Source organism: Colossoma macropomum, unplaced genomic scaffold (genome assembly GCF_904425465.1).
Source record: "Colossoma macropomum unplaced genomic scaffold, Colossoma_macropomum, whole genome shotgun sequence".
NCBI lineage: Eukaryota > Metazoa > Chordata > Actinopteri > Characiformes > Serrasalmidae > Colossoma > Colossoma macropomum.
This window is the reverse complement of record NW_023494785.1, coordinates 30,144,417-30,164,773: the sequence shown is the minus strand read 5'-3', so window position 1 is coordinate 30,164,773 and position 20,357 is coordinate 30,144,417. Positions and strand designations below refer to the sequence as shown.

The following is a 20,357-nucleotide window of genomic DNA, read 5'->3' as shown; positions in this document are numbered from 1 at the left end:
CTGTAAAACAGTTCCAATGCGATCTCTTCAATTATGAAAATGTGCCTCACTGCTGCAGGTTGTGGATAATGTTTGTATTACCTCTACAACAGCAGTGTAAACACACACAAAAAAGGTGGATTGGGCGTAATATAGCCAATACCCAATCCATTAGAAAATGCCTGGATCTGCTTCGAAGTGGTAGTATGTACACACTGTAAAAATTAACATTCACTCTCCAGTCCATATATGGAAAATAGCCAAAAACATTTTGAATTGTTTTTGTAAGGTTACAAATATCAACACATTTTCAAAAATCTGCATATTAAACCTACAGTACTTTAACTCCCCCTATGCATGCTAAAGTTATACAGAGTGGGCACAGATTATTTACACATATCCGTCTAAACCCACACAAACATTGTAAGTGGACACAAGGAAATGTAGGATATGGGTTCTTTAACACTGCTCAAATAAAGTGTTAAATAACTTTGAACCATGGTTAAGAAATTCTAAAGAGCTAAAGAATCATGAAATATCGTCTTATCTTGCTCTCCTCATATGAGGAAATAAATACAGTTTGGGCTGATTTATTGCTTGAACTAATTATGCACCAGACTTCTGATGCCTTTAGTTTCCATGTTTTTCCTGACAAACACACACACACACTTGGACCCACTCAGTGACCCCCTCTTCATTAAGAATCTGAAGAATGTTAATACCAGCATGTCAGTCATCAAAACTGATCAATGTAAGCAGACTAAAGCATGAACAACAACATCTTTCACTTTAATCTCCATGTCTGGCTTTTGAGGAGAAATTCAAAGGGGGAAAACGCCTGGCGTTTATGGAGAAGAAAAAGCGAGTGGGAGTGAAAGGGAAGACCAGCGGACGCAGTTCTGTCTTTGTTAAATTATCCCTTCCGTAAATTTCTCTTTTCTCATTCACGTCTGCCAGACGTTCCCCAGCATGTGTTAAAGAAGAAGACAAAAAAACAGAGGAAGCGTGGGCAATGGATCTCCACTGTCTTGACTAAACTCTATATATGTTCCACTGACAGCACATGGTCTATGACAAGTTGTCTTACTGAGAGAAGAGAGAGAATGGGGGAAAGGGGGGGGGCAGATGGAGAGACACCAAGAATAGAGATTTAAACGTACTACGCAGACAGAGTCTACACATGTGGAAGAGCACAAAGCAGAATGCCCTCCAACTGCACATTAGCGACCTTGTTTGAAAAGGCCAGAGGCACTTTATAGTCCAGTTTATTGTACCACTGCCTTGTAGTCCTATGCAAGTTAAGGCCAGTTATATTAATCACTTCTTGTGATATTCATCATTTGTCTGATGGCATTTGGCTCTATAAAACCTAAGTGCCTGAGCTGGGAAGAAGTCTGGCTACAAAGTAGTTATATTATCTTATTTCACTCGGACATCGCGGCCTTTCCCTCGGCCTCCCCTATTTCTGTGCCTGCGTAAAGTCTCTGCTGTATGAACATGTGTTAAATGGGCCTGAAAGGTATGTAAAGGGCATCTGCATATAAGAGCATATCCTTAAATTCTCCTATAGGAATACTTCCTCTATTCATCTACTCAAAGGGAAATATGGGACACAGAGGATTAATTAAAACTGTGAGACGAAAGGACACTATGACGGGTGGGTACCAATTAGAATACAAATGGATTCATTTTCCAACAGGAACAGCATTGCTGCGTGTCTCTAAAGGGCTGGACACACTTAGGCGGATTTGCTCCGACCAAACAATTTGGTGTTGTTTTTGACAGAAATCTTGCTGATGATTCATACAATGATACTGACACTTGGATATAAGGGTTTGCCATCCCCTAGATAATACAGATGAAACTTATCCGCCTTGAAAAACTGCCACTCCCACTTTCCATCCCCTTTGGATTAATGTCTTTATGTGATATCCCTTAATGCTGGGCTGTGCAATACGACAATACATGCTAAGCACATGCTAAGAGAAACGAATCCCGTGTGAATACTTACATGCTAGCGACAGACCTTCATGTGTGCACAAGTGTATATCTTCATTCAAATATTCCAAAGTGGTCATGGAAGTTGAAGTCAGATATTCACAGCCAGTTATACATCAGCTATTGTAACTATATGGAGTGTGCAGTAAAGAACATTTACAACTGCTCATCTGCTCAGCTGTAATGTCATATTTGAAGCCAACAACCATTTGGGATTTTGTAGTTTGTCTGCTGAAAAATAAGGCCTCTTAAAGACACCTTTGGAATCGAGAGCTGAAGCGCCCTCTGCTGTTCCTACTGCCTTTACTATTTGTAGCCTACATTCTATCTGTAGCCAGTTGCTTAAAAATTGACTAAAGAAAAAATCACTTATTTTTAAATAACACTCAAAGAAGAAGAAGAAGAGGAAATAGTTAGTTAAGTGCTAAGAGTGCCCCTTAAGGGGATCAGAATTATTCAGGAGAAAATGAGTTATCTATACATTTCACACTGATGTGGTGGTGGTGTGTTAGTGTGTGTTGTGCTGGTACGAGTGGATCAGACACAGCAGTGCTGCTTTTAAACACTGTGTCCACTCACTGTCCACTCTATTAGACACTCCTACCTTGTCAGTCCACCTTGTAGATGTAAAGTCAGAGACGATAGCTCATCTGCTGCTGCACAGTTTGTGTTGGTCATCCTCTAGTCCTTCCTCAGTGGTCACAGGACGCTGTTGGCTGGATATTTTTGGTTGGTGGACTATTCTCAGTCCAGCAGTGACACTGAGGTGTTTAAAAACTCCAGCAGCACTGCTGTGTCTGATCCACTCAGACTAGCGCAACACACACTAACACACCACCACCACGTCAGTGTTACTGCAGTGCTGAGAATGATCCACTACCCAAATAGTACCTGCTCTGTGAGGGTCCATGGGGGTCCTGACCACTAAAGAACAGGGGGCTAACAAAGTATGCAGAGAAACAGATGGACTACAGTCTGTAATTGTAGAACTACAAAGTGCACCTATATAGTAAGCGGAGATGATACAACGGACAATGAGCATAGAAATACGGATGGTCATAATGTTATGCCTGATCGGTGTGTATATTAACAGAAGCATTTAATGGAGTTTTAATGTTGTCTTTTTTCAGTGCTAACACAAATTTATGCTAAAATACTTCAGCATCATCGCTATAGCCCACCATATGTTCAAAAATGTTATGTACAGCCCCGCTTAATGTCATATCTTTTATCTGTATTTTAACTCCATCCAGCTGTTTCGGATATACTGGGTATCATAAACTAACAAGTTTTAATAAGGCAAATACACTTTGTTCTATATAAACAAATAAACCTTTCCACAAACCAACCTCCCACATGCCCCCCTTACCTCGATCTCAAAATCCATTTTAATGCAGTAGGTACATGGAATAATTACTGAACATAGTGATTTCTCGTCAACTGACTTAAACAGCAAATATATCTCCAGTTTATGTTATGCGGAGCAAGTAACCAAACCAGTACAGCAAAATGGAAAAATTTAACATTTACAATTATTAAGATAGTAATCATTGAAATTAATAATTATCCCTTATAGTATAATACACATTATACAATTTTTTATATTATTTTATTTCTAACCTTGTAATATAAACTAGCAGTATATCTAATCCCTTTTCACAGTAGCCATAATATGGCTTAAATTTTCAGTTTTCAGTATTTACTCAGTGTCTCAGTATTCACTATTTTTTTCCTTCGATGATGTTGATGGGATATTTTCATGGAAATGTTTATGATTTAAAAAACTAAAAGCAAACTAGGTTTGGACCTTCACAGCTGAGCGCGCAACTCAATATTGTGTTTAAACACTACTTTTTTTTAATGTGGCAGTTCTACACGACTTTTCTGATATCAAAAAAGCTGCAGTTGGGCTATAGACTTCTTGTAGAAGGGATTCTCTTTTAAATTCTCACTTCTCCCTTTTCACCCCTCATTGCTCACTAGAAGCTCAACACAGAGTCACAACATTTCACACAGTGGTAGAATCCCCACTAGGGGGCTTGTAGAAAGAAGAACAAACAACACTGTGATTTTTGAGTTCTGTCTACTGGCCTGCGCGCACAGTACCACCTCAAAAAAATGTTGCTGTCTTTTTACTTTGAAATATGTTTTTCCTTTGTAGTCCACTGCTGGCTTAACTATGCCACCAAGAAACACGTTAAGTAAACTATGTGCTCTTATTGAAGGTTCTCTGGCTTTGGAGGTAAATTTAGCATCACAGGTAACTAAGCACTTCCATGCACATCTTGATGATGCTGGTAGAGGTTTATCTTCATCTAATCTGTCCTTAAAACAACATGCAGAAATTCAGGTCTTCATTGCTTTGGGGTTTTTTTCCAAGTTGTTTTCCTCAGCTGACATGCTCTGTGGTACACATATGCTATGTGCTTTAATACAGCAAACAAATAATTAATTTTATATCAACATTTTCCAATTAAAAAGCTGTTTAGGTTACTGTGCCTTTAAGGCTGATGTAAAGGAGCTCTGCTCTGATTGGCTGCCCTATTTTGTGTCTTATTCAAAAACAGGTCTAGGCTGAAGCTTAACTTTAAAGTGAACGGGTGGGGCTAAACTGCTGTAGGCTGAATAGGCAGACACATCTAGATGTGATGGGTTTTGTAACTTCACAAAAACCATGAATTCAAAACGGGCTATTTTTGCAGCTTAATTTCACTCGTAAGCATAAGTGAAAGTCACATCCTTTATTTTTTATTTTGGAAATATACTTATTTTTATTATGTATGTTTTACCTTTTCCCAACATGTTAAACTCAGCAAATAAATAAAAGTGTGCATTAAAATTAGCAGAAAAAAGTCATATTTAAGTTCCCTGTAGAGGATGTGTTAACTTATTTTCACTTACAATCTGACTGGGATGTTCAAACTTTGCATACAGCTGTATGGAAACATTAACAAAGTCTATATATTACATCAAACGCAAAAATTCAGTTTTCCATGATATGTGCCCTATAAAAGGTGTAGTAATCATTCACATCCACAGAGTTTATAAAATCTTCATGTGTTATAAATGCTTATCCCTCTTTCTACAAAGTGTTATCAGCACATTATGCACACCTCACTTATCCTACTCCAGGACCTGCCCAAAGGAAGATGCTACAAAGAATCCTCCATCTCTCTCGGCCTCTCTCTCTCTCTCTCTCTCTCTCTCACTCACAAACACATCCTCTCATCCAAGCTTCGACGTCCTTTATAAATAAGTGCTGTCACTCCTTATTCAGAGGACCCCAAGTGTTCCCTTTCTGTGAAGTTCTCATCAGAGATAACACTTTAGCACTCTCTATATGTCATGTGTTGAGTCAATTGAGGCATTATCGAGAGTCAGTGTTTTCTTTCCCCCTCTAGTCCAGTGCAGCAGGGGGTCGGGCAGTGGAGGCTGGACGGAGGAGTGGTTATCAATAAAAGACAAACTGGTTTGAGTCAGTGCCCCCCTCTGTTCACACACGGACACACGAACACGAACACACACACATACACATACGTGCAAGAGACAAACATCTCACCTATGGTGTCTCCTTGCTCGTGCACCATGCTGGCCAAGTCCTTCATAATCTGGTTCACATCCAGCATATCTCTCTGCAAAAAAACAACACAAGACTGTAGGTTAAATCTGTGAACCGCTAAACACAAAAAGAGCTCTTTGCATTGCTACATGCTAAAGGCTGCACAATATATCATGTACTAATCAATATCGCATTCAGTACTCATTAGTACTCGTATCACAAAAGGCTGAAATAAGCTCTATATCAAATGATAGCGTTTTGACCAATCTCAGATATTCTAGATGAGTTTTGTGGGTGTTATGAATCAAAGTATGAAACAAAAATCATTTTGATTAAAATAGTAACACAGGCTGACATCACATCAAATGTTTACTAGTGTGCTTTAAAGGAGAATTGCAGAAAAAAAATTCTGCATAATTCGATTATTAAGATGTAAACAAAGACATTCAGAGTCAGAACTATTCACAGCGGTGGTGATAAACAGACGTCTGTAGAGCTTAATGCCTCTAAAAGCTACCCCACAGAAAGCTATTACATGAAATGTATACAAATATACTGTCTGATGCCTGAGACAATGTTTTACCATAGTTAGCAACCACTTGGGATAACATAGCAATGACCAAGCAACACTGTAGCAACCACCTGGGATACCACAGCAACAGCCCTGCAACATCTTAGCAACCACCTGAGATACCATAGCAACAGCCTGGCAACACCTTAGCAACCACCTGGGATAGCATACTTATGGCCTAGCAACACCTTAGCAACCACCTGGGATATTGTACCAGTGACCAAGCAACACCATAGCAACCACCTGGGATACCATAGAAAGAGCCCTGTAACACTTTAGCACCCACCTGAGATACAATACCAACAGCCTAGCAGCCCCTTTAGAAACTACCTGGGATAGCATACCTACATCCTAGCAACACCTTAGCAACCACCAGGGATAACATAGCAATAGACTAGCAAAACCTCAGCAACCACCTGGGATATCATAGCAACAGCCCTGTAACATCTTAGCAACGACCTGAAACACCACAGCAACAGCTTAAAAACACCTCAGCAACCAACCTGGGATAGCATACCTACTGCCTAGCAACACCTAAGCAACCACCTAGGATAATATAGCAATGATCAAGCAACACTGTAGCGACCACCTGGGATATCCCAGCAACAACCCTATAACATCTTAACAACCACCTGAGACACCACAACAAGAGCCTAGCATCACCTTAGCAACTACCTGGGATAACATAGCAATGACCAAGCAATACTGTAGCGACCACCTGGGATACCACAGCAACAGCCCTGTAACATCTAAGCAACCACCTGAGATACCATAGTAACAGCCTGGCAACACCTTAGCAACTACCTGGGATAGACATATCTACAGCCTAGCAACACCTTAGCAACTACCTGGTATACCATAGCAACAGACTAGCAAAAACTCAGCACCTGGGATTCCAAAGCCTAGTAACATCATATGAACCACATGAGATAACATAGCAACACTTTAGCAAACAGCTGGGATTTCATAGTAACAGCTTTGTCAAGTCAACTTAAAATTTGTTCACAAACTTTCCCCTTTTAGTTCCCATATGATATTTTACACATATGATGCTACTACGTCTAGCCAAACTGAAGCATGAGAAGCAAACCACAAATATCTCACATTTTTAAGCTAAACATCTATTTTTTGGAGCCCAGGCCCAAAGCAACATGGAGGTGAGTAAACCCTGTGTCTATCTTCCCCTCCCAGCTTCCTCTTGCCTCCATGCACAGGCCGTGTGACTGCAGCTGGGCTGGTGGAGCAGTGGCCACTGAGCCATTCATCACAGGTGGCTGTGATTGTTTGGGAAACTGGCAGTCCTCCTAGCTGTTGGCAAATGCCATCTGGCTGGAGCCAAAATGGCCCCTGGCAAACCCCAGACTGCTAAAGACTTTTTGCATTTGTCTTCGGGCAGTCCGGGTCCAAACTCGCAGGAATGGCTCGACAACATATTTATTTTACCTGCCAGCGCAATTCGAATTCAGTTTGTCGCAAAGACGGAGGGTAAAGAATTGTTTCGTTCAGTTAGCAGGGAGGATATTCATGAGGTTGAGGGAGAGAGCGAGAGAGAGAGAGGCGTACAGACATATTGATTGTTAGAGTGCTCTGGCGCTCCGTGCCCTGATGCCTGGGGAAAGCCGGGCCTGCCCTGGGGGCTGATGTGTTCTGCCCTGCATCATTCATAGAGTTATCGTCAGTTCATGGCGCTTAGCAACCCCCCAGTAATGTCCTGAGGCCAATGCATGGGACATGCGTCAAAAGGAAGAAGAAGAAAAAGGAAGAAAAAGCCACTTTTCCTAATACAGGGACTTTGCTGAGAGGTTGCTGGCCTTCACAACGAAGGAACTCCAGGCCTAGTAGCTTTGTGATAGAAGAGGATAAAGCAGGCTTGTCACCCTAACAGCGAATTTACTTGCTCAGTTCAGAACAAACACAAAGACAACAAAGGGACCAAAGGTGTAAGACTTAGTGGATGACAACGTCCTTTATGTCTCCAATCCTGGTAAAATAACATCAAGCCGCCGCAACAATCATATCAGATGGGAGCTCTATTTACAGCTAACTCTGTACTCTGTGCTTTCTGTCACTCACCCTCTGCTGGTATTGTGTCTGTGGGTGCACAGAGAGAGAAAGAGAGAGAGAGCAGGAGAGAGAGACAGTGAGAGAGAGAGAGGGGAAAGAGAAGGCGGGTCTGATAGGGCACAGAGGGTCTCTCTTTGTTTTATTAGACGCAAAATGTCAGTGTGAGAGCCAGACATCTGCTTCATCTGACAACCACGAACATCACAGCACACACACACGGTGTGCAGAACCAGCAGTAGTTCCACATCCACAAAATTAAATGTTCAGGTCAATGAGGCACGCAAAAAAAAAACTAACGACAAAAACAAGTTCCCAAACAAGGAATGATTGACACCTCCACTGCCAGTGCATCTCTCTGAATAACAGGACATACAGCTGACAAAAGAGGATGATGGTCATTTTATGCCAACAGAAAAAGCATAATGTCCAGTACAAAAGGACAAAGAGGTGCAGGTGCATGTAGGAGCTTATCTGTCTGAATCAGTTGTATAATGTCAGCCAGAGTAAACCTTCCTCATAAACTACACACAGGAAAGGCCCCTAAATAAAAAGCCAACTTCTTCCAAAGGCAAATGAAGGTCTTTCAAAAGGCAGAACGTGTTTCCATCACATATGTTACTGGGAAATTTACACATACAAGAATTATCAGCGCTATATTATGATTAATACCACCTTTATTAGAGAAATAAAAGTGTGTATTTCATTCTACATGAGCTGTTATTCTTTTCAAAAACTCATACAAATGGATAAAGAGCATGGTGGAATGAAACTCTTCCAATACTCCCCACCCAACACACTCCACTCAAACTCTTGTCTTTCTCTTTTGTGTTATTATGATGTGTAAGTAATTGCTAGGCCAGCTCCATTAAACATGTCATCTATATAACAACTACACATATCCACTGTTATGACAAACAGTTCTTCATTTCTTAATAAAAATACAACTCTCCGCTTCTGTGGTATAAAGTGCGTCATGCTTAAGATGTCTGTTAATTATAAACATAAAGCAATTTTGACAAAACAGATCCTTCGTGTAAGAGTTTGTTTTTACAAGAAATTGTGTTCTTTTTTTCCAATCGAGTCTAATGGAAAAAAAAACATGAAATAATTTGTGTTTCATTAAAGCAAATGGACAAGAAGGAGCACCACAAACCCCTTAACCATTGTAAAATCACTGTAAGGATTATTCCCTGAATAGACTTTAATAACAGGGCACATTAACACAGAATTTAACAGATGTGTGAAGTCATGTATGATGTGTGTTGAGTATTTTCATATGTAGGTCAGGGTAATCAGATTTTAGAACTGGATGCAACTGTAATCTAATATATACATTACAATAAACTACTGTCAGTATAATGAGTAAAATGTGACTCTTAACAACCATGCAAGACCTGGCAGACCACCAAACTTTCAACATCAGATAAAAAGCACTTAATGCTTTCATCTTTGAGAGAGAGGAGAAACTCAAGCTCCACTCTTGGTTCAGATCTGAAACAGTCCACAGGTGTTTCTGTCCATCCTTCCACTGTGAGAAGACGACTCAACACTACGAGTCTGAAAGGATGTGTAACTGTTAAGAAGCCGATAGAAGAAAATTTGCAAATCCAACAACAAATCTGCTGGTGGTCAGAACTACAGACTGACCACCCCAGACCCTTAACATCTTTGAATGTGGTACTTGGATCTGAACACTTATAGATGTGAAAAATCTCCCTGCAGGTTTCTTTGTAAAACTGAAAGCGAGTCTCCTGAAAAGAATGGAAGCTGTAATAAAAGCCTGGAACTTATTTAAATGAAGGGTGGTCTGAACAACAAGATAAACAGCAACACAGGATGTTCATGCGCTTGGATGGAATAATAAAGTGGCTTGAAAAATGAGTGACTCGCCCTGAGCAGTGAATACACTATAACCACGTTATTGTACACTCTGCATATTTAAACACTGAACACAGAATATGTGCAACTGTTCAACAGGACCCTCAAATTATGGCACACTTTATATTTTATGTTTCTATTAATATGATAAAGTCAGCAAATAAATAGAAATTGTGCACTGAAAAGTGCCATAATAATATTTATATATATACACAGTGTGTGTAAGAGATGTATATTATATATGTATATATATATATTATAGAATAAATGGTCTGAACGTAAGACTGAGGATAATATCCACACACACTAAGTTTTAACTCCCATGTCATCATGTAAATCAAACGTAGACACGATAGCTAGAACGGTCACCCCAGATAGATGAATGCATTGTCATTGTCATATTGCTCTCTCTCTCTTCTCCATTTCTCATTAACTGGAAAGCGAAGTGATCATCAATTCAGATGGCCAACAGCACAGTTTACTGTGCTTCAGCAGAGCAGATCATTTTCTGCTGTAAAGTATTATATTATCACACAAGCTGTAAATGGGAGCTAATTTACTACTGGATTACAAACGCTTTAAGGCTAAATATGTAGCAACTTTTTTGAGGGGGGGGTTTGGGGGGTGGTTGGGTACATGATAGGCATGTTGCCCCCCCATCTAATGTATTATTCCATTAATTTGCTAATGCTGCAGCTGATATTAGAACACAAAAACACTTTTTGATAGGAAAAAAAATGTAAAATTCCACGTAAGCATAGTCATACGCAAAATGATTATACTATACTATACTATACTATACACCCCCTCAATACGGTCATACGCAAAATGATTATACTATACTATACTATACTAAACAACCCCTCAAGTGCCATGCTTTTTGATTTTCACTAAATGTGGCCTTTTCCTTTAATTTTAGTGCACAATTTCTATTCATTTGTAATGTTTAACATTTTGAGGAAAAAAAAACTAAATACAAAATGTGCCATAACTTCTGTACAGGCAACATTTTTTACCATAATATATTAAATTCAGTAAATAAACAATAATGTTGCATTAAAATGTGCAAATATGTGTTCTCTGTGGAAAATGTTCACATTTCATTTGACCAGGGGTGCCCAAACTTTTGCAGATACATGTACATGCAGGCTATCTAAAAGGAACAGAATTAACTCTTTACCATTTTGTTCTAATCAGTTAAGAAACATTATGTTGGACTTAGTACGCAAGTTAAAATACTGGTTCTGCTGGGAACAAAGTGAGCCCTGCTCAAAACACACTTACAGTAGAAGGTAATGGGCAGATGCTGCAGCAGAGAGAGCTTAGGCTGAAAAAGCTGGACTATTCCTTTAATGTGAATTTACAAGGTAGATTCCTAGGCTCCTTCAGAGGTCAGCAAAGGAAGGTCAGCTAAGACCCACTGATATACCTTCTAACAAACATCACTGTGCTAGCTTGTCTGACAGACAAACGCATCTGGCGCAATAAATGTTAAACATCATTAAATTTGTATGCAACGACACTAGACACAGTGGTAAAACAATAATGCCCCTAAAGACACATCAGGCTGAGAGTTTCACACAACATCAAATCCTGTGACATATGGCACTTTTATGAGACTTGCGTTATAAGTCTGTAACTTTTCCATGTTGAAGAACTCGGCGTGGAGTTGAGTTTACTGTCTAAAGTACGGAAAAATCATGTGGCATTGTGGAAAAACCTGGAGTATGTTGGAACATGATAGTTAAAGTCTCTGATATGTGACAAGGACAATATGACCATCTTTTAAGTTGTCTTCAAAGAACCTTTCCGAAAGGTGTGAACTATGAATTAGACTCCAGGGCACCCCGCTGGACAGCTGACCAATTAATAGACTTGTGATAATACTGAGCAGGAAAACTGACACTGCCTATTCCTGTAGAATATTAATCTGAGCAACTCTAATTCAATAAATCTACACCTTCTCCAGGGTTGACCTGGCTTCATAGTTACATTTACCCCTTTCAAGTCTGCTGTTGTCTAACTGTACCATCTAACACAGATGCTTATCATTGCCCAATTCATATCACTTGTATTGTAGTGTGCAAATGTCAGAGACCTTTATTTATGTCATTTCCAGTTATTTTTCTCTGTCAGAAAATATAGATTTAACAGAACATTACACAGAAGCCTCAATAACCAAATATAATATAGAATGGTTCAGTATTTTGTGTATCTACACAAACCTTTATCTTTGTTACAGCATCCATTCTTTTCAGGAAACTTGCTTTCAGGTCTTCAAAGAAAATCTGCAGTGATATTTTTCCAGCCTCCAAAGTTCAGTCTTAGATGTTGGTTACTTTTTCTGCTTCCGATGATCCAAGTAATCCAGTGATGTTGAGGTCTGGACTCTGGGGTGGTCAGTCAACTGTTCTGAGAACATCAGCAGCTTCAAATCTTCTTTTTGGCTATTTTCTTTTCTCAGTAAGGGCTTCTTGACAGCTACACATCCTTTCAGACTCATAGTGTTGAGTCGTCTTCTCACAGTGGAAGGATGGACAGAAACACCTGTGGACTGTTTCAGATCTGAAACGAGTGGAGCTTGATTTTCTCCTCTCTCTCAAAGATGAAAGCTTTGAGTACTGTTTACTCACTGTACTTGTATGCATATGTGAATATTCAGCTAAGCCTCTTGTTATTAAACATGCAGACTATACACTGATCAGGCATAACATTATAACCACCTCCTTGTTTCTACGCTCACTGTCCTTTTTATCAGCTATCGTCTCTGGCTTTACATCTTCAGGGTGGACCAACAACGTAGGTGCGTCTAATAGAGTGGACAGTGAGTGGACACAGTGTTTAAAAACTCCAGCAGCACTGCTGTGTCTGATCCACTCAGACCAGCACAACACACACTAACACACCACCACCACATCAGTGTTACTGCAGTGCTGAGAATGATCCACCACCCAAATAGTACCTGCTCTGTGAGGGTCCATGGGGGTCCTGACCACTGAAGAACAGGGTAAAAGGGGGCTAACAAAGTATGCAGAGAAACAGATGGACTACCTGATGCACTTACTCAAGTTGCATATTTTGATCACATTCTTCACATTTCCAATAACTGTTGGTGACTTCATGCATTTGTGACAGATCACTTCACTGCAAGTGTAATAAATATGGTTTTTGTAAATGTAATATAACTGGAGACCAAAGATTTCGAGTAGGCGTTGCCCTCTGGGTTGTTTTTATCCCCGGCTCGCATCAACAAATTTGAATAAATCAGTGATAAGCGAGAATTCTAAACCCCGCCCCCAAACAGATAAGTCAGCCTTATATCTGTTATCACATGAATGAAGACTGCACCGAGACTGTCAAATAAATATAAGATTAAGTGACTGCAGTATAGCAGATGGTCAACTAACACTGTCTTTTTGCCTTTTTTAAAAATAAATGGCATGGCACAAGTCATGCTGGTAAGGGACTGATGAAGACAAAGGTGTGAGAATGCCACCTGTAGCTTATAACTATTATTTCTCCTGAGAAGTGACCTTTGCTTCCTTGTTTTGATCTCATAGACAGCATGGGGGCTTTGTTTTTGTCAATGCCCACCCATCAACTTTTGGTATTAGCAGTCTGTGCCTAATTGCATTGCTGTACAGCTCAAGCTTGATGCCAGAACACTTTCACCTCAGACAACACATTTAGCATAAGTGCACATAGGTAGAAAAAGCCGTTGTCCACCACATGCTCACACAAGGCCACTGACCTATAAGAGTTTAGATGGCAAAAGGACAATTATAAAAGCTTGGACAAGATAGGGGGCATTAACATAGTACATGTTCAGCCTTCGTCTCAGCTACAGAGAGTCCACCCAGAGAAGTACACAGATTGTTTGATTAATATTGCAGACTAAACTGGCCAAAACTATTGGAATACAGTCAGCTCCACGTTGACTGAGAGATCTTTGTGTGTCTGCTGATGCATATCGATTCATTTCACATGGGTCTGTTTTTCATCTGTCATCAATCATCTGCTCTTATGCTGCATTTACATGGTGACATTTTTGTTCTGTGACTCACAGCAGCATTGCTGTAAACAGCAACGGTTCACGACTGATGGTGGCATGCAGCCATGTAAACGTTACCATGGTGACAGCATTGCTGGAAAAGCAGTGGCATGTCTGCTTGTGCACTCGCTGATGGTGATGATGGCCACTATTCTATCTTGAAGATGTTTTAAATACATGTTATCATTTCTAATGGTGTGTTTGAGTTTTGTTGCATGTAATGGGTACAAATGGACAACAACTATGAGCTTTTAACCCCTGTGCTTCTGAAAAATCAATGTCTGGTTTATTCATCCTCTGTGGCCAAAGGCAAAAATGAGGAAAAGTGAACTCTTGACGAAAGGTTCCGCTGGCTGTCGCAGTGTATTGCCATGGCTACTGGTGGTGGCAGAATGTTCTGTTGCCACTCCTTTGCAAAACATGGAATATCTGGTTTGTCTTTGTCTGACTACTGTCCTAATAGAAAAGCTGTATTACACATCACCCAGACGCAATGCTTACTGAGCTGTCAAAGTAGGTTGTTTTTTGACCATGCTAAGCAATAAAACCCACAAGACTCTGGCGATCACCAAAAAACTGGCTTGCAAGACTATATCCAACCCAACCTCAGCCTTTGCGTGTAGCACGATATAAAAGCCATTTTAAATCTTGAGTCAGTTTGAATGACTTTAGTCAGTTTTTCACCCTCTCAGGATCATGAGCATATCTCCTCATCAGGAAATGTAATGAGATGGTAACTGATTAACAATCTCTCCCACGTCCTGACACAAAAAATTACTAGCAATCCTATCAATCTAGAGAAAGATTGAGTGGCACTGTGTTGTTATATCGATGCCATGTCCTGATTTATGCGTATCCGTGCCAACTGTATGGTGTAGACACAATGGGCAGAACTTGTACTGTCTGACAGGCTTTCATCAGGATTTTACCATGGGCTCATCACACAGTGTGACATAGAGGCTATTATGAAAGACTGCATTCATCTTGCTGCCTGCCCTAGGCACAAAATGTGCTGAGGGTGTCTTTGATGACGTGTCTGGGGAAAAAAAAACTCTACAGGATTCAATCTGTCAGCCACCAACAAGTTTTCTTCTCATAAATAGTGAATAGTGGAGAAGAGATAACATATCAATCAAATACGGGCTACCAGAGCTGGAGGAATATGAAAACAGGAACAGATAGATAGGAGCACAGAACGTGCATGTATGTGCTTATTCACTCTGTATGCATATATATGAGGGAGAAAGAGTTAGAGAAAGAGAGAGAGAATGAATGAGAGGTAAAGAGATAGAGAGAGAAAATGAGAGGAGACAGAAAGAGGGACTGAGACTGAGAGAGAGGAGAATGAATAAGAGTGAAAAGATGAATGAGAGTGAGAGTTAGGTAGGTAGGTAGGTAGATAGATAGATAGATGGATAGATAGATAGATAGATAGATAGATAGATAGATAGATAGCACATTTCATGTTTTACGGTTTGTTTTTTCCAACATGTTAATCTCAGCAAATAAACAGAAATTGTCCACTAAAATGTACAGGGAAATACCATATGTAAGTTTGTTCCCTAAAGAAGATGTGTTGACTTATTTTTCACTTAATATATCAACAATGGTTGTGTATGATTGTGGATATATAGGCAGATAGACAGACAGCCAGCCAGACAGATAGACAGAACGAAAGAGAGCAGGAGTGAGCAACAAAATAGAGTGCAGTATTTACCACAAGTCTGAAACAAACTTTGTGGGGGGGGGGTGGTTGGAGCACCGTTGAGGGTCGTGGAAGTGCCCTTGTTTATTTATAAGAAAATATAAAATATTTTCCCCATGGAATTTGCTAAAATGAGACAAAATGGAAATTAGACATTATTAAAATGGGAGAAAATACACTTGGGTGGCCACTGACATACTTCCTTTTGGGGAGGACGCAAGCGTAGTCTATGTGTGGGAAACACGGGAGTGAGTCAATATGAGAGAGAGAGAGGGAGGAGAGAGAGAGAGAGAGAGAGAGAGAGAGAGAGAGAGAGAGATTCCATATATATCCAAAAGAGTTATAGGAGAAGTTTATAAATGTCAGAGCATGATGGAAAGCACAAGTGGAATTGAATGGTAATACTAGGAGCACCTATTTGAGTCACCATACCTACCACTGCCACATCAATGCTCACACTGCCCTTTGATATTCCACATTCACTCTCCACTATTAGTCATCAGCTCCTGTCAGCGCAAGTCATTTTTCTAGCCGGCCGTCCATCCCCGCTGCCCATGTAATCATTTGCCTGCCTCTAAAATGGAGGCTACAGCTGTTCCCTGAACTCAAATGTCAGTCTGTTCCTGACAAACTCACACTGAACAACACCATTTTAATGTTACAATGGATGCATCACCATTGTGCAACTTATGCATCACCACATTCCATCAAAAAGAAAAAAGGAACAGGAAAAAAGGAGCTATGACAGGATTACTTTGTTATGAGAAGGTTAAGATAATGTAAATGTAGCATCATCATCAATAGGGAGTTTTTCCCCCTTTGCTGCGGTAACAGCCTCTGCTCTTTTGGGAAGCCTTTACACTAGATGTCGGAACATTGCTGTGAGGATTTGATTGCATTCAGCCACAAGAGCATTGGTGAGGTCAGGTACTGATGTCGCATGATCAGTTCTGGATCACAAACTCCACTCCAACTCATCCCAAAGGAATTTGGATGGAGCTCCATCACTAGAGAACACAGTTCCACTGCTCCACAGTCCAATGAATCAGGAATTCTACAGATTATTTCAATTTCCTGTGTCAATCTTTGAAATGTAAACAGTTCAGAGTGTTTTGACGCAAAAGGGTTTACTGTAAAGAAACGTAACAGATTGGATTTCTTTAAAGTGGTGACAGGACTACAACCATCCAAAATGACCACTGAACCTATACACGTCTTTTATGTAGTTTTATATGCAGTGTTGATAATGATAAAACAGAAAAAAAAGGTCTCAGGCATTAGGCAGCGTATTTCATGCAATTACTTTCTATGAGGTAGCTTGAAGAGGCACTGAAGGCTTCAGACGTCTGGTTTCTATCACCACCACTGTGAACAAATTTGACTTTCTCAAGAATGGAGCATTACACACCACACTGAATGACTTTATTTAAATCTTTATCATTCAAATTTGTGGAATTACCCTTTATACCTCTCTAGGTAATGATTGGTGTTCTGCATTATGACCTTGGCAAATGTGTTTCTGCTCAACAGCCTATTGACAATGCTTTTCTATGGAGATTATACACCCGTGTCAGTAATGTGTGCAGCTTAAATTACATTACTTTAATTAATTACAAGGGATGTCTGGATAACATACCTTGAAACTAATGGAGAAAAAGGTCTCTTATACTTAATTAGTCTGGTTCTGAGGGTCTTGGGCTGAAGCCGTATAAGGCCCTGATAACTGATATGAAGCACCAGTGTTGTATTAATGTTATGCAGCGTTTATAACCGTGACATGTTAACAGTGAAGAGCTATTCTCTTCTTCTTCCTCTGAGCAGCCAACACTGATATACGCTCTCAATAAGAGGACTACGAGCAGCAGCCACTGTCTTTATACCCCAGATGTATGAAACACATTTCATAAGCATCTCTTTCAAGAAAATATGTCCCATGACTATAATCTAAGCTTGTGAAGGCTAATGTGTTGGTACAGTGCTTGACTGAATCATGTCCTTGCTCTTCTCTTTCTCTGATTTTCTCCCTCCCATTGCTCTTTCACCCCTCCTTCCCCCCCATATAAATGTGTTTAACGCTGATATGAGATTCCCCCCCCACATCTCCCACCTCGGCCCAAAGGCATCGGGCAACAGGACGCAGTGTCACTGCCACAGCAGAAAAACTGTTAAGCAGATTTACACACACGCTTACTGCTGGAAAAAATGATGACATTTTCCCGCACTGCCTGCAAAAGGGCTTAAGCATGAGATGTCTCTTTTTGCCCTTGCTGAATAAACGGTTCATAATGTAGAATCAAATGTTTCCTCTCGCGCTACAGCCCAAGGACCTCACAACTCACAGCACGCATTCACTGCCTGCAAAGCATGGGGTACGTGTGCATCTAAGAGAGAGAGAGAGAGAGGGAGAGAGAGAGAGAGAGAGAGGGAGAGAGGGGCCACCTGGAAATCACCACATAGCTCTACTAAAGATAAAGACTGTTGTCCTTGAGACGCTGAAAATACTTACAATCAGTGTGATTTTGAGCATTTTTGCATGGTTGATTTGACAGTTTCTAGGAAAATCCTATAAAAAGCATCACTTTAAATTTAACTGGCATCTGAATAAACATCACATGTCCATGTATCACAGCTAGTGATAGCTAAACCACAACATACATCTAAACCACAATATTAGTACTCAAATACTTCTTAGCTGAGTAATATAACTACAGAAAACTACATTTACTAATACAAATGAGACAAACATTTGTTTTGAACACCATACAGAATGTAAGAACAAACGGGCATCCCCAGAGGAAGCACCTGAGTGACCGCAACCAGAAGATATGACAGGAATGAATGATAATATATAATGACATCTGTCATATAGTCGCAGTCCAGAGCTGTGGCTTGAAATGGCTGTAATTGGACAGATACTGTCTTCTTTTGGAAGACTCCCTTCAGTCAGTGCCTCAAAAGGTCAAACGATCATTCGTTCAACATGAACGTGATTGAAGTTGCATCTTTATTTAACAGAAAAGGCACTAAATCTTTTCTACTAGTAAAGAGGTAATAAAAGCTGGTGGTGGGGTCATTCACAGGCCCGGTTTATGCTTGGCATTAACATCCAATCACCATGATCCAATCATGGTGATGGATCATCTTCTAATCAAGACAGCATGTTTCCACTTGTCTTTTTCAAGCATAGTTTCTGCATTCAAATATTGATCATATCTAATTTCCCCAAGTCATAGTCACATTTTTTAATCAGTCTAGTGTGAAGCTCTAGGCAGAAGGTCAGTCCTCTATTTTATGACTGGCTTGTGAATACCAGTCTGAAATGGTACCTGTTGTGATGTTTTATTAAGTTTTTAAAATTCACAAGTAAGTCATACTGTGTCTCATGCCACAACACCAAGCCTGTGCAACCTTAAAGAAGATCTGGATGAAGTTTAAAAGTTTTGGTGATGCATTTTTATGAAAACCATTTAGGCTATTTGGGTGACTATTGATTTCTAGTGTTTGTTAGCCTTGCAGCTCTGGCTTTGAATTAAAAAAGCAAAATCTGGACGCTAAACATGTCTTGGGTGATCAATCTGGGTTAAGCAGAAAATTATGTAAATTAGATTTCCCACTCAAATATCCCTTTAAAAGCACAGCCTAGAGTGGTGAGAAGGCTGTGTACCATCATCCACAGGCAGCAAATGGCTTTTAAACTTTAGTATTTTTCAGTCTACTTTTGAATACACATGCAGATGCCAAAAAATAAACTGTTTAACTGCAGCGGTGGTAGGGACATTCAAAGTTGTGGGTGGAGCAAGTGACATTAATCCGTGAATGTATCCAAGCTGGCTGCAGTGAGTTTACACATGCACAATACGTGTTTGACTACCTCGGGATGAGGACAGCTCGATCCGATCACATCCCAATCACAGTCTTGTCTTTTAAAGGTGTATATAGACAGATACGGGATGCATTTTAATGCCAAGTGTAAATAGAGATAGATAGATCTAGATTCAATCCACAGAAGGCATTCAATCCACAGAAAGCATTACAGTAACCTGGGCAGACATTCATCTGTTAACACATGCTCTTAGGAGAGAACTTTACTCTTCCTGAGCCACCACAGTCCTCCCTCTCTCCCTCAAGGGCAAAAGAGATGCACTGGCCACATTTGCAGGGAAGACATGTGTCTGTATTTTTTTTCTCCTGGTCAGGCCAGGTGTTGCATTCAGATTCCCCTTGAAAGTTGTCCTCTGTTATGCCCAGAGCCATTTTTTTTCTAAATTCATTTTGATGAAATGATGGCCAGTGCCAAAGCGCTAAAGGTGCAGCTAGAGGTGATAACATAAAAGAGGGAAGGAGCAACCTCGCTGAGCCTCAGGCTAAGCTCATTTTCATTTCCGTCTTTATCTCTCTCATATATATATATATATACACACACACATATCACTTTAGATAAACCTACAGTGTGATGTTGGAGGACAGCATAGTACATCTGAATTCAATTAGCCACCCAGAGGCACACTTAATTCCCCTTGTTCTTCTCCTTGTAGAAAAAACAAAGCTGGGA

At 40.2% G+C, this 20,357-nt stretch overlaps 1 protein-coding gene across 1 annotated transcript in view; it reads right to left on the bottom strand.

The window, feature by feature from the left end:
* Positions 1 to 20,357, bottom strand: part of tsnare1 (T-SNARE Domain Containing 1) — a 197,753-nt gene that overhangs the window by 61,543 nt on the left and 115,853 nt on the right. The window contains exon 9 of the mRNA XM_036590208.1: positions 5,537 to 5,609. Within this exon, the coding sequence (XP_036446101.1) occupies positions 5,537 to 5,609 (73 nt within the window). The remainder of the gene's footprint in view (positions 1 to 5,536; positions 5,610 to 20,357) is intronic.